The sequence below is a fragment of the Poeciliopsis prolifica genome, unplaced genomic scaffold (assembly GCF_027474105.1).
Source record: "Poeciliopsis prolifica strain line A6 unplaced genomic scaffold, Auburn_PproV2 SCAFFOLD001, whole genome shotgun sequence".
Taxonomy (NCBI): domain Eukaryota; kingdom Metazoa; phylum Chordata; class Actinopteri; order Cyprinodontiformes; family Poeciliidae; genus Poeciliopsis; species Poeciliopsis prolifica.
Window position 1 is genome coordinate 15,726,637 of NW_026562376.1, and position 15,347 is coordinate 15,741,983.

The 15,347-nt window shown below is 41.8% G+C and overlaps 1 protein-coding gene across 4 annotated transcripts in view; it reads left to right on the forward strand.

Moving 5' to 3' along the window:
• The window catches only part of mtss1la (MTSS I-BAR domain containing 2a), a 32,134-nt gene extending 17,238 nt beyond the window's left edge, over positions 1 to 14,896 (forward strand). Inside the window, exons 4-15 of one of the 4 annotated variants that reach the window (XM_055034147.1) lie at positions 3,337 to 3,421; positions 3,552 to 3,643; positions 3,744 to 3,818; positions 5,514 to 5,671; positions 5,781 to 5,888; positions 7,100 to 7,197; positions 9,829 to 9,961; positions 10,870 to 10,944; positions 11,145 to 11,300; positions 11,662 to 11,832; positions 11,973 to 12,138; positions 13,502 to 14,896. In XM_055034147.1, coding sequence (XP_054890122.1) covers positions 3,337 to 3,421; positions 3,552 to 3,643; positions 3,744 to 3,818; positions 5,514 to 5,671; positions 5,781 to 5,888; positions 7,100 to 7,197; positions 9,829 to 9,961; positions 10,870 to 10,944; positions 11,145 to 11,300; positions 11,662 to 11,832; positions 11,973 to 12,138; positions 13,502 to 14,310 — 2,126 coding nt within the window. In that variant the 3' untranslated portion in view covers positions 14,311 to 14,896. The remainder of the gene's footprint in view (positions 1 to 3,336; positions 3,422 to 3,551; positions 3,644 to 3,743; positions 3,819 to 5,513; positions 5,672 to 5,780; positions 5,889 to 7,099; positions 7,198 to 9,828; positions 9,962 to 10,869; positions 10,945 to 11,144; positions 11,301 to 11,661; positions 11,833 to 11,972; positions 12,139 to 13,501) is intronic. The other 3 variants (XM_055034156.1, XM_055034165.1, XM_055034171.1) reach the window with 3 other exon arrangements.
• The last annotated feature ends 451 nt before the right edge of the window (positions 14,897 to 15,347 follow it).

Here is a 15,347-nt window from a genome sequence, read left to right on the forward strand (position 1 = left end):
GGAAGTGTTGGCCTTCAAAAAATAAAAAGGCAAAATAAGTTGTTTTTTTTTGCCCTCCATGTTATGAGTTTTCAGTGACGTTAAGCCTCCCTCCTTGATCGTATGTGTTTGCCAGAATTTCATGTAGCAACGCAGGTTACTGTGGGAGTAAATCACTCCATCCCTGCTCATCCGGCTGAGGCCAGGGGCCAGAAAGGCTCTTGGAGACGGCCAGGAAGCCTCTGAAGCTCTCCAGGATGTAGCTGTCAGCTGATTCTTCGTTCGGGAGGGGAAGAAGGACAGGAAGAAGGCGGGAGGGAAATTGGCAGGTGTGGATAGGACGAGCGAGTCTCTCTTTCCCCAGCTGACAGTAACATTGGCAAGGTCTGCTAAAGACATATAAAAGCCCAGATTCTCTCTGTGTTTTTCTCCTGCTTTCCTTCAGCCTCCTTTGCTCCCGTAAGAACTGCTCAGCTGCTCCGTCTGCTTTTGTTGAGGCAGATTTTGGGGGCAAGCCCGGTTTGCGACACAAAACCTTTAAGAAATGACAGTGATGGGGACGTGCTGTTACGTTTCTGTTAGCAAAAGATATGTAGAATATTTCACATTTCATTAAGTCATAGGTCGTGAAATCAGTTGAACGTAGGCTGCGAAAGAAGGTTTATAATATGTCTATTTTAAACAGTTGTATAGAATATACAATCTGAAGAAACTGGTCTGACTCCGGAAGAGAAATGTACAACTTGATGTATAGTTTTTAAAAAGGAATTTAAGGGTTTCTTACATTGACTTCTTCTGCAGTGTGGATTTCTTTACAGCCAAAGCTCAGTGCTTTGGCTCCATATGTTACTTCAATTACTTCCTGGTACAAGAAACTTTCACCTCTAACTCAGCCCTCTTGCTAAGTCACCTGGAAAAGCCCATCCTACTCTCCCCACCTCTCCCCAAAGCACCACACAGCCTCTTTTGAGTCTTTCTACAGGTGTTTGTTCAAATGTCTCTGTAAGACAGACTCAAAGTCTAGTCGTTGTAGTCTTCAGTGATACGGTTTGAAGCTTTGTAAGGCACATAGAATGGAACGGCATTTGTTTTGGAGTTTCATGTCAGTTGACTTTTGAATCCATTGTGATATCTGGAAAGGAGCAAAGCATATCTTTGGACACCGTGCGCCAAGCATAGCTCCTTTCCCTTTCATGTTTTATCGTGAACGTTAGTGTTGGCGTCTGTTTCTCATGCTTACCCAGTTTGAATGATGTTTTGCAAGCAGAGAGAACAGGAAAGGCAGAGCAGACATGGAAGAATAGAGGGATATCCCCTTACAGAGTTGCCTCCTTTTCCCTCCAGGATAGAAGGGTTGAGAACTTTGGAAAGGGTGGGGGGTTGGTAAATCACATCACCTGTCTGCATTCAAACTTCTGCATTACCAAAGTAATTCACAAAGATCCATGCGGTAGAGTGTGTCTTTATGAATCCCCTCCCCTCGGAGGCCTAAGTCATGTCCCGTTGCTCTGTTTGGGTGTGTGTGTGTGTGAGTCTGTGTGTGCTCATAGACATTCAGATTAGCCCTATGTGGCCCAGATTACAACAGGATCAGTGCTACCATATATTACACCAGCCTCTGAGCTATCATTGGGACAGTGCGCCAGCGACAGCTTTAATATCTTAAGACCCCATTTAATTACAGTTATACAAAGAGCAAAAGTTCAGTAGCCATTTTACGCAACCTGTTATTGAGAAATCTGCGTGCAGAATTGGAGCTTCAGATGGAAAATGGTTGTTTTGACAAGAATGAAAGGGGGAGCATGGCTGGAGTCCTCAGGTACTGCGCCTCATTTGCTTCACACAAACACATGTGACATTTATGGGCTCCACTCTCCCGCTCAGATTGCACCCATCTTGTGGCAGTAGTGGGTAATGCGTCACTGGATGTGAAACGTAACCTTTCCCAGTTCGCTGTATTGGTTCAAATCTGCTGTCAGGCTGTTAGGAACATTAAACAGGATTTGATTTGGGGTCCTTCCAGAAAATATCAGTCACTACAGCTCAACTAACCTGACATTTACAACTTCCTTTCTCACATTTTGTCACAAACTTTACTTTTTGGTATTCTGTATGTCCAATATAAAGTGGAAGGAAAATGATTCATGCTTTGTATTTTTGTCCCTAATAAAACCCAGGAAACTGTGGCATGTATTTATATTTAATTCCTCTGAGTCAATAATATTTTGCATAGCCATTTTTTGCTATAATTGTTTCTCCAAATCTTCAGGTCTATGTCTATACCAGCTCTGCACAGCAAGAGATTCATTTCCCATTCTTGTTTGCTTCTATGCAAAATGTCTCATGCTCAGTTGGATTTCATTAAGGGCATCTGTGAACATCATTTCACATCCTGCCACAGGTTCTAAATTGGATTTGGGTCTGGACTTGACTGGCCCTGTCTAACACCTGAATAGGCTTTGATCTAAACCATTCCACTGCAGCTCTGTGAGGATCATTTTTCTGCTCCATAGATGAATCTCCACTTCATTCTCTGGTCTTTAGCAGCTCAAAACTGCTTTCCTTTGAGCATGGCCATATAATGAGCTCCATCTTCCCATCACACTGTGGTATCGCCACAGCATGACGCTGCCCCCACAATATGTTAGCCTTCGGGTTTCTCCCAGTGTGTTATAAGCCTGGCGGGCCACCAGGCTTTACTTGTGTCCCCACCAGAGCATTGCTTATTGATTTAAGTTTTGTTTTTTTTATGTTTGCATTTTTAAGACTTTATAGTTGTTTTTCAGATATTAATTTTCAAATCGTCCAGTAACTCATAATTATCAAGTGATATTTTCCAATTTTCTGTCAGTTTTAAAAAAAATTTAACTCAAAAACACGGTGGGCCGTTGGATGAATGACTGGCGAGCGCCCCAACCACTGGGCTTAAAAAGGAAACGTTGAGCCTGTTTTCATTGTAAATTTTTTTTTATGTTATACATGTAACGTTAAAAAAAATCACCACATTTTTTTTCCTTACTTCTGCAATTTGTGTTTGTACCATTTAGAAAGTTGGGAGGTGAAAGAGCTGGGGTATTTTATGAACCGTAACTTGTGGAAGGATGCAATGTTTAATTCTGAAAATAAAGCTTACTGCATTTAATACCACTGATGTCTCATGCAGGTGAACTACATAGAGAATTGGAACCTGAATAATTCAACATAAAAACCTGCATATTCTGCTTATACTTTTTTGCATCTCTGTGTTGGAGCTGTAATGTGTTTCGTCTTGACGTTCTCCTGGGATTAGATTTGTAATTTCAACATGTGGACTTCTGAACAATCAGCAATAGTTTGTCTTTATGTTGTGTCTCCAAGGTGCCACCAGGGACATCGGCTCTGCTCTGACAAGAATGTGCATGCGACACCGTAGCATTGAGGCAAAGTTAAGACATTTCACAAAGTAAGAACCACATGTATATTTTTCGACATCTGTTTTGTTTCTTTTCTTGCTCTGGAACCTTTTTTTAGGGGTTTTCTGTGCTTGAATTTACATCCATGTTTTAAGCTTCATCCTCGTCTTGTTCCTGTAGTGTTCTCATGGAAGGTCTGGTAACGCCGCTCCAAGACAGGATAGAGGAATGGAAGAAGACAGCGAATCAGCTTGACAAAGACCATGCCAAAGGTACAGCAACAAGGGAGTGTAGTAAAATCGGCACGTGCTTTGTGTCTCGGTGTGAGTTGGAACATTGATGCACCTTTTCTCCCCCACTTTTTCTTTACAGAATACAAGCGGGCTCGTCAGGAAATTAAAAGAAAGTCGTTAGATACTATTAAGCTCCAGAAGAAAGCAAGGAAAGGTGAGGAAACCGTGCAAGTCATGCTTAGTAATCAAAACCTTGAAATTTGATACAAAACAAATGAGTGGGCAACTGGCTGTTGGGCTGTGCAGTGGTATTATAGTGAACTAGCACCATCTAGAGTGTAGACTGAGACACGTTCTGTCAAAACAAAATCTACAGCAGCCTCAGTAGCACCTAAGGATGGTTTGCTTTATGAATCATAGTAATTTCCCTTCCTCTTGCTGTGCTTGCATTAGCCCCTACTGCTGGTTCTGATTAACCTTCAATTTTAACATGCCAGCGGTGCGAGCTAATCATAAACATGCAATGCAGTTTGATGCACCTAATGCTGCCTGTTCTTCTGTCTCTCCATCCCTGCAACCCTCCTCTGTTTCTTTCTGGCTTTTCCCCCTGGCTGTAGAGCTTCTAGGTATGTCTGCTGCACTTCGCCTTGTATGAGAAACTCACATGCAAGCATCAAAACCATCATTAGATCAATCTGCCGTCAGAAGAAAAAAAAACGTGCTGTCTTTGCATTTTTAGCTGGAGGATGAAAGAGTTTAATATGCTTAAAGAATGTGCTTGCATGAGACGAATGAAATTTGCAAGGGAAGATTGACTCTTCTGTCAGTTCTGCAGTGAAGTAACTGGTTGCCAGATGTCATTTGACTGAGCTAAGCAGAAAAAAGACTGCTCAGCTCAAAAATAGCAGAATCCACCTACAAGCATTTTAGACTTAGAAATTAGCACACGGTGATATGTTCAATTTATATACGAAAGAACTGAAGTCTAAAAATTGCACAGCGTGCTGGGTCAAAAAAAAATTGAGCTGCTGCTTTCTTCCAGGTACCGTTAGTTTAATCTATGCCTGCTGCCTCATGACAATTGTTTTATTTACAATATTCAATATATGTTAAAGACTAAATACAGGCTGTTAAATTTAAACAGCTACTATTGGCACTGTAAATTCAGAAAATGAAAATCTGCAGCCTGAAAATTGCATTTAAGAACCTCTGAAAGAACAACCAGTTATATTTTTATGTGACTGGCTCTACGTTTAATTAGTGTTCTTACATAAGTGTTCCCTGAAAGATTGACTTTGTTCCTGTTAATTTATGGTCAACATAAAAAAAAAGCCAAATAGTTTAATTTGAACTATTTATCGTTAAACACACACACGTGTGTTGTCAGTGACTATAATTCATATCACCGCAAAGTTATCGAAGTATCAACGTGAAATTAACAGTGTAGCTCATTTTTAAGAGTCAACTAAAAATGCTAAGATATGCATGCCCTGTGGTGAACATGTTAGTTCAGATCATGCAATCAAAGCAGAAATGCGGCATCTCATTAATCATTTTCATCCCTCATGTAACTGTGGCATGCAGCTCTGATCATTCTACACGGTCTCCTCCTCTTCGGCGTCTGCTCATTGTCCTTGTTTGATGACTTCTTTCAGATTCCTCCCTCTCCCATGTGCATGAACCATTAAAGTGTGAAGTCTGTCAGTGCATTAACCTCTAGTCCACAGCTGCTCATCATTATTTGTTCTAATCAGTGTTTAATTTTTTTCTTCTTTCCCCTCTCCTTGACACTTTATGCCACTGCTACAATCATCACCCACCCCCTTTCAATCCTCAATGTCTTTTCCCACTGTTTATCCAACTCCCGTTTCCTCCCACGGTTTGCAAACTGTGCTGCTGCCTCACTCAGGCCGGGGAAACCTGCGCCCTCAGCTGGATAGTGCCATGCAAGATGTCAGTGACCTGTATCTGCTGATGGAGGAGACGGAGAAGCAGGCGGTGCGAAGGGCCCTTCTGGAGGAGAGAGGACGTTATTGTATCTTTATCAACTTCCTTCAGCCGGTGGTGGTGAGCAGCGTTTATGCTTTATGTCCACAAGAGCTCCAAGGCTAAAATCTTCTTGAGCTTTCCTCGTCCTTTGCCGGGCGACTTTTAATTTATTGTGTTTTTCGCACAGAATGTGGAGATTGCCATGCTGGGAGAAATAACCCACTTACAAGCCATTGTTGATGACCTTACCATGTTGACTGAAGACCCACACAAGCTGCCACCCGCCAGTGAGCAGGTAACAAGGCTGAACTGCTCTGAGTTCTCATAACGCTGTGAAAATAAATGATGTACAATTCTCTTCTGCACACAGTGAACGGGAGGGTGAAGGAGGTAAAATAAATCTCTATAGTTCACTGCTAGAGAACTGCAGAAATTAATGTCATCTTGAGGACCTTGACTTTCTTTTTATCAAAAGGCACATGCAGTGTTTTTGTTTGGGAGGCCAGAAAAAGGTTTTTCCATCCTCCCATCACAAATGTAAACATGTAGCATTGGTGAAATACTGCCTGAACCTTAACTGTAACCTTGTTACAGCTTTGTTGAGACGAGATTAAAACATGTAGCTGCATCACAGTCCCACGGAAACTAACCGCTCTCTGAGCCGTCTGTGGTAGTTAATATGTGACGCTAATCAAAGGAAGTGCAGATTGGAGCTCTGTACATGAAGTAAATGTCTGAAAATTCATCAAACAAATCAGTGGCATCAGACAGTGTCGTAGTCAAGACCTCCTAACCCGTAACAGAAACACGTAATTGATAAGTCACGTAAATGCTTGGGTTTTAATCGGTGCCGTTTGCGTGCAGTGAAAACAAACATGTTAACAAATAAACTGGACAGTATTCTGTAAGTTTAGTGATGTTTTCACAGCGGTGATCTTGACTGGGCTTGAAATAAACTCCCGAGTCCTCAGCGCCCAAGACTGAGACCAAATCAAAAAATAGTCTAGAGACCAACACCGGTCTCGAGTACTACAACACTGGTGTCTGAAGACTGTTCTGTCTTTTTCCCCATCTTAAAGCACAACAGCTGCTGGAGAACTGATACATACCTGAAGTCCTGTGATCTGTTTGCTTTGGTGACCTTAAGCTCCACTCACAATTTGTGTTAATGGCAAAATGTGTGTCAAATATAGCGCAGGAGCGGTCTCTGTGTGTTTTTATCTTTAATCCCAAGCCACGGTCTATAAACAAAATAATGCCACTGATCAAAACCTTTGAGGTGAAGTAAAGAGAAGAGTCCAGAAGTTAGAGAAAGAACTGACCAGTGTTGTTCTATCGGGTTGGCTGAAGTAGTAGCTGCTCTTCAAATGAACATCTGTGTGTCAGTCCACGTTTTATAATTTCCCTAAAATAATAAACTCTTACTCCGCATCAATTGGTCTCAAGAAAACTTTTATATATGACACTTAAACTTGTCTTCATAATTTCTTTGGTGGGTTTTTGCAGGTAATTCGGGACCTGAAAGGCTCTGATTACAGCTGGTCCTACCAGACTCCTCCTTCCTCCCCGAGCAGCACCAGCTCCAGGAAGAGCAGCATGTGCAGGTACAGCCTACAAACACACACAGGTCCTTTTGGTTCACTGCAATCAAAAATACTCTGCAGGCATTTCTGAAAATAGGTACAAAAAAAAAAAAACTTTGACAAAGAACTTCCAGGCTCTTTCTTAAAGTTATTTATGGCTCGGTTGGTAATGATGGATATTATTAACAGTGGAGCTGTTCTGAGCAAACGCATGCGCAATCTTAACATCACTCCTTCTAATATCAAAACTTTGAAAGACGTCTGTATTAATATAAATTCGATGTGTCATCCTGACTACCTGTGACAGTCGACATGCAGCACCTGTGGTACCTTGCGAGCTCCTCGGCTCCTTGCTCCAGGCAGATTTGTCATTTTCAAGCTTCTTACAGCCAGATTATGTCGAAAGCTGTCAAACATCACAGGCAGAAAGGCACCAGCTTACACAGCAACCAAAAACCAGCATTTTTTATTTATTTTTATTTTTTTAAGGCTCTAACAGTTTATTTATAGATGTGCAGTTTTGGGGTCGAGAGAAAAGTCTGCCTTCAAACAGGACCCCTTGTAATGGAGGAGTTGAAGGGAAATCACCTGGTTTTGCTGTTAAAGTTTCTGTCAGAACCTCAGCGATGTCTGAGGCAATTAACACGACACCCTATTTTTAGTTTGTCTGTGTTTATTCATAAATGTGTAATTACACAGCGCACACAGAGACGATAAAGAAAGGTGTTTTTTTAATTTTTTTTATTTCACTTTAGCGATAACAAAGCCGCATTAAACCTTTGTTGTTTTGATGAAACTGTCCTCAGCTATGACATACAAGACCTGTTGACTAATACTGATTAGCTTATTGTTGTAATGTCTGAACTACTACTTTGAGAACCTCCCTGTTTAATCCTCAATGTTCTCTCAAGCTGTTGCACTCATTGTCTTCTTTCTCTCCATGTGTTTTTTTTTATTTTAAAGTATTTTGACCCAAAGTGGTCCGGCCAGAATCAAACGTAAATTCAAACAACTGGACTCAAATGCAGCTTTTGAAATTCTATTAAGTTGTTTTAGGATCTTCCCACCCTGATTACACAAATCTGTTAAAATTTATTGATTAGAAGTTTAAAATTAAAGCCATATTAATACAAATAATAATGAATTCACAAAGACTTATGGCTCGGTCTTGGTGAGCTGCAATATGAGGACGTAGTGGCCGTTTCCCAGTAAAACCTAATCTATGATTATCAATATCAACTGATATTAAACCCTTCTTTCGTGATAACATTTTTTAGCTGCTATCAGTGCAAATGTGGATTCATACCAACTGACACAGTTGGCAATATAAGCCAACACTTTCACTATTGCAGGACTTTTTTATAAAAGTGACCACCCCAAAGGTACATCCTTGCTAATATTTAGACAAATGTCCATCACTGAGCTGCAAATGAATCACACTTGACTATTAACAAAGTCAGATTCTTAAACTTCACTTCAAATTAACAGCTGGACAGCTAATACCCAGACACACTTCAATTCTTGAGCAGGACAATGACGTGACGCTGTGAAAATAAACCAGATTAAATGGGATCTACCGCTTCTGGAAAGTTTTATCAGTCTTTTAAACCCTTTTACCCTGAAACAAAACTATTGAAATAAATCACTGAAAGTATGGATGTAAACTTCTCGATGAAGCCATACTGGTCCACTGCAACCTCTACGTGGGTGAATCAAAGCAGAAACACATCTTGCTTTTTGACAGTACAAGTACTTACAGCTTGTTATTCAGGCCCAAAGCCCAACAGTGTCCACAGGAGCTCCAGCTATGGTGAAACTATGACCCAACCATCTCCGCATTCCAAGTTTGCCCTTGTTAAAGTCACTCAAATCCTTATTCTTGTCCATTCTTTCTGCTTCCAACACATTAACGTCAAGGGCAGAATGCTCTGTTGCTGCACAGTACTTCTATCTCACTGCCATGTTGTCAGCCTGATGAGTTAATCAGTGTTTTCAATTTTAGCCCATCTCATGCTTATACTCTGATAGCTGCAGAATCATTAGTGTATCTGTGCAAAAGAAAAAAAAAAAACATAACTATTTATCAAAGGCGAGGGAAATAGAAGACGGTCCCTGGTTTTAAATAAATAATGATTATTCAATTTGCCATGTTTAATTTGGCATTCCTCCTTAAGCCTCATTCTAGAGAATGAAGATTAATGAGAAGTGATAACTGCGGATGTGTTCCGTGGGGATGCGAGGAGGGGAGCGGGCGTGGGGGAGGAGGAGTGCCGCGGGAAGGTGCGGAGCGCGTTTCGAAATGTGTGGGTGACAGAGGAAAGCAACTCTGAACGGAGATAACAAAGCAGGAGACAAAATGCACAAAGCCAGCTCTTAATCTTCAGAGGAGAAGAAAAAAATCAAATAAAGGGATAATGTTTCAATGCTCTTTGAAGCTCCAAAATTAAAAGAATGGCATCATTTAGCAAACATTCACGCTTGCAGCTTTTATGATCAGGTTTTTAATTTAGCCTGTCCTGTTTCTGCACAAATCCTCTCCTAAAAAAAACATATTTCATAAACAAAAAAAAAATGAAAAGAATAAAGAACATGACAATATTGATTATGGGATTGTTTATTATTCACACTCTGTTTGTAACATTGTGCCAATAGCTTGCTTCAGATGCCCTCAGCGGGAGCGCACCGGCTCAGCAGCGTCTCCTCCCACGACTCTGGCTTCGTCTCACAGGATGCCAACACCCATTCTAAGCCTCCGTCACCCATGCCCTCGGATATCACCAGCCAGGTAGCTGTCTTTGTTGTGACTCTGAAAAATCTTTCTGTTTTTAAAATCTAAACGATACAAAGAAACAGGATTTTGTACTCTGGCTAAACTAGGACCGAAGCAGCCTTGTGCTCCCCAGAGATTCCTCAGGCAGTAATGCTGCAGGGCAGGAGGAAACGGCAACAGCTTCACTTTTTTTGTCAAAGTAACACAGTGCTTTGAAATTAGCATTTACCCTTACATTTGAATGCTTTCAGGTTGATTTTATTATGAGCCAAAAAGTAACATTGTAGTCCTTCTTCTAGTAAATTAAACCTTTAAAACGCCATTTGTTTGTTTTTGTCCAATATTTGTATTTCAGACAAATATCAGACAAAAAATTTGAAACACGCAAGTTTCAATAGGGGCGAAATGTGTTTTTTTTTCCCCACCACTATAAATTGCTGCTGTTTTTTAACCAGCAATTACACCCAATCTATTGTAGTAAGTCTACTTTTTCATGTTTGAATGTCAGACACAAATCCCTCATCTCAGCAAGAGCTTGATAGTCAAACAGAGATTTTCACTTTCAATGTAATCATTTGCAAATATGGAGTTCTTATCCCACTGGACTGATAAGTTATTCAGGCTCTCATGGTCTGAAAAGATTGCAGTGTATTGAAGACACTCAGTAGTGCTCCAGCACAGCAGCTGATGCAATGTTCCTTTTCTGAATAAATGATCTTACAGGCTACTTTATTTTCGATCTCGGCTGCAGTCTATAGATCCCATAAGAGAAGGGGAAGAGAAAAAAAAAATCCTTCTAGCTAAAGCTTATCTGCGCTCTTTTTTTTTTCAACTCCCAACCCTCTTCCTGTTCATCTCTCCCACCTTCCTCCTTCTCCTGATTTCCTCTGCAACTGTTCTTTACTTCATCTTCCCTTCCCCAGAAATCCACAAGCTCAGCCTCCTCTGAGGCCTCAGAAACCTGCCAGTTTGTCAGCGAGTGCAGCTCTCCTACAGCGGTTAGTACTGCATGCATCCTTCCAACGCTCACAGACATGCACTCACACACGCTGATTTGCAGCCCGTTTCCTCTCATTGTTAACTACGGGTTTTTAAAAAAAAGCCCGTTGGCTGCTCACGGCAGCCGCACTGCAGTTTGACTTGGACTACTCCTGGATGTTGAGCGCTCTGACTCAGACTTGTCTGTCCATTTCCGCAGTATGGCTCATGCTCATCCTTCGGTACCTTCCGCCCTGCTTTCTCTCACACTGGCACCATCAGGCCTCTCTCTGTCATACTCCCTGCGTCCCCCACATTTAACCACTCACCTGGATCCAACAATCCTTCACCCACATCAAAGGTTCCTAGCTGGAAGGTTTGTTTTTGTTTGCAGTTTTTAGTTCTGAGTTTGTGTTTATTTAATTATTTTTTCTTGCTGTTTTGCATTTTTTTTTGTTGTGGTTTATTTTTTGCTGCTAACTTCACAATCACCCTCATGCTGTTGCCCACCCAGCTCAGCTTTCCAGCCTTTCCTTCAGATTGTGTGTTAACTGAGAATTAACTCTGTCGCAGTCTATCCTGGTCTGCACATATCTGCACACGCCTCTAAGCAGCCCCCGATCCAAATGTATTTAACAGAGAGTACAACTGTTGGATGGCACAAAAAAAAAAAAAAAAAAAAAAAAAACTGGAGATGCAAAGTTGGAGGCGCTGTCTAATTTTTCCATCTGCTCCAGCAGGACTGGGCCAAGTCGAGCTCCTGCGAGCCGACGTTGGCCAGCACTCCGCAGCGCAGGAGGGACTCTGTGGAAAAGATGAGAGAACCACACAGTCCACAGGGATACTCCGGGATGCAACCAGGTGACCTGCACAGAGCAAGAAGTGGCCCAGGAATTATTACAGCTAAGGTATGAGAGACCCATGGAGTTTAAATGTAAATGTCTGTAAATTCAGTCCTGTGCCTCTGGGATTGAAGTGAGGATTTAATGCAAATGTGTCCCAGTCTGTGTGCATTTCCTCCATATATCTGATTCTGTGTGTGCTCCAGCATGGAGAGCCCCCGTCTCCAGCAGCCAGTACGCTGGCTATGGTTCTCACCAGAGGCCTGAGCATGGAGCAGCAGAAGAGCAGCAGGGACTCTCTGCAGTACTCCAGTGGCTACAGCACTCAGACAAACACCCCGTCCTGTTCCGAGGACACGATTCCATCGCAAGGTAAACCTCTTCCGGAAAAGCCAAACACTCTGTGAGCTGGACAGTTTTATGTATTTTATTCAGCCAGCAATGCTCCACGTATTCAAGGGAGTCCTTGAATACTCCCTTTTTGGAGTGTACTAAATGCATGAAGTGCATTTAGTACATTGCACTTTTGCACATTGTATCATTTTAAAACAAGAAAAAAAAACATGCATTTTTGGGGGAATTTTACGTGACTGTTATATGAAGTGAAAGGAAAAAGGGGGCTTTCGTCATTTCTTTATTTTTTGTAGAAATGTGAAAAGAGTGGAGCTCATATGTTTAAATAGCAAAATGAAATTAATTCCTTTCAGAAATCAGTAGTTCACTTGTGTGTAATTTATTTTCAATATAAGTACATCTGTTCTCTGAAGGTCTCCTAGGTTTGTTAGAGTCATTACTAAAAGGAAAGGAGCACAATAGACAAGTCAGGGCTAAGGTTGTGGCAAAATTAATTGCAGGGAAAGGTAATTGGATAAATCACAAGCTCTGAAAAGCTCTTTGATCATTGTTGAATTCAGTTTCTGAAAGTGAGAACACCATGGTACGACTGTAAACCAACTTGCCCATTTATTAAGACGCCCAATGAAGGCTGCATGTCTTCAAAGCCTCTGTGATTGTGTGTATTAATGCATGTTAAGGTACATTTGTTGTTTGACCTATTAAAATAGACAGTTTTAAGCATTTTTAGTGAGTTTTTTGAGTTTTCCTGCTATTCGCAGGCGGTTGTTGTTATCCACCTACAAATGGTTGACGCTGTAGAGCAGAGGACAACCATAAACATACAGTAACACACATAATCTGGCTTAGATGAAACCATTTCTCTGTTCAATTGTTTATTCTGTGTTTATTGTCCAAAGAAGAATGAAGAAATTTCTAAATTTCAGAAATTACCCCTTACTTTGCAGGGGTAATTGCTACAAAATATGGTTCTACCAAGTGTTGACTCTTGGCTGTTGACTAAAACATTTAAGCTGAACTGTTCATATTTTTATGAACCCCCCCCAAAAAAAAAAAAAAAAAAAAAAAAAAAACATGTACTTTACCTTTCACTTAATAAAAAGCTCTACTTTGTGTTTAATGTGGAAAAATTGCAAGGAAATGCAAGTTTGTTAAATGCAAGGCAATTAAATGTGAAGAAGTTCAAGGGGTTTAAATACTTCCCAGCACAGAAATTTCCTCATTATCCTGTAGCCTGTGAAACAAATTTTCCTGAGTCTCAGTGCAGTTACTGTGAAATATAATACAATAAATGAGCTGCAGATGAACTCATCAAAATAACACTCGTCAGAAATTTTATCATTTTGTGTATAAAAAACAAAATCCACATCTCTCTTTCTAGGCTCTGATTATGAGTGCTATTCACTCAATGGGGATGTTGACAACGAGGGGCAGCCGGACTTTGACAAGTCCTCCACAATCCCACGCCACAGCAACATTGCTCAGAGCTACCGCCGCATGATTCAAACCAAGCGGCCTGCAAGCACAGCAGGTCTGCCAGCAGGTAAGAGCCTGCAGGGGACTCCTAATGGCGCTGGAGGAAGCAGTCCTGGAGTCATTTCTTCTGGGACGGCCACCATCCGCAGGACGCCGTCCTCCAAAACTGGAGTGAGACGCACGCCATCCACGTCTGGCCCCATTCCCATCAGGCCCCCCATTGTTCCAGTCAGAACTCCCACAGTGCCAGACTCTCCAGGGTCTGCTAGCCCATCCCGACACCACCTGGGTGGTGAGGAGTTTCTGTACAGTGATGACCCGTCCGCTGGTGACAACATGAGAGCCTCTCCCAAGCGGATGAGTCTTCCTGATACAAGTTGGGGCTACGCAGGAGGAGGAGCGGTGGAGAAGACTGCTTACGCCCAGCAGGCCCCCGGCATGGCCGCCCACACAGCTGAGGAAGACCCTCAGCTTGCTGCCAACCGTCACAGCCTGGTTGAGAAGATAGGAGAGCTGGCAGCCAGCGCTCACGCCCTTGGTGAAGGTCAGTACCCGTTCCCCAGCTTGCTGTTGGGGGACACGGCTCAGCATGCACCCCAGGTGACATCGCCTGTCACCCAGGAGGACGTGGATATGCTAAAAACCATTCGCCGTGGGGTGAAGCTGCGCAAGACGGTAACCGACGACCGGTCGGCTCCCAGGATTCTTCGGTAATTCAAGCAGAGGAAAGCCCTTCAACACAAACTGAAGCACTCATAGACTGAGGCGCATCAAACAAGTAGGACAAAAGGTGGCCAATGAAAGCCCATTGACAAAGAGACTTTGAAGTATGTTTAGTAATTTCATGTCATGTATGTATTGCGTTCGTACAAAGTAATCCATTTATTTTCTTTTTATTGTCAGTTTTTTTTTTGTTTGGTGACCTGTGTTGCTGTGCACCTCCGCTTCAGCCCAGTTTTTCCCAGTGGTCCCAGTGCGCAACACATTACTCAGCTGAATGCTCTTACTATTAATGCTTCTGTGTGTGCGTTTCTCAATGACCACGGCCACCTGTCAGTGGAAAGTGGGTGACAGTGCTCTGTGAGCCTGTCTCGTTTCTCATCGTTACTGTCCGAGTATTACTGTTTTGTTTCGTAAGCTGGACAGCAGTTGTGTAATTTCATGTAAAAATAGAAGCAATATGGCAGTGTTTATATTGCTGTACTGTACTGTCGATATATTCTGCTATTAAACTGGCTTTTTACTGAACAACAGCTGCTTTGTGATTTTGCTACAAAATTATTAAAATTATTCTTCATTAGAGTGTGACGGTTTTTAAATTATGCACATTTGTTTGTTTGTGGTTGCTGAAATGTGGAGCAGCAGTTATAATGAACATGGATTAATTAGAATGTATATTTAAATGTGCAATGTGCTCCAACTATTTCCCTTGCCTTTTGAAGTTCTTCGTTTCCTACTCAGGTTTTTTCAGATGTGTAGATTAATTAAGAGTTTTATTTCCTCAAGAGAGCTCTTTACTGTAAATATTTATGCAAAAGTTAATTAGCACATATTTTTTTGTTATTCACTCACGACATTAATGATACTTTTCCAGCTTTTTAACTTCAAAATATATGGCCGCGTTCATCCTCGTCAAGGCTGCAACGACGTTCACGAGAATGCAATAATTCAAACAGACGAGTGGGGGCGCCGGAGGCCCTTTGGCGAGGTTACACTGGTCGAACGCTGATCTTTGGATCGTTAATGTGAAC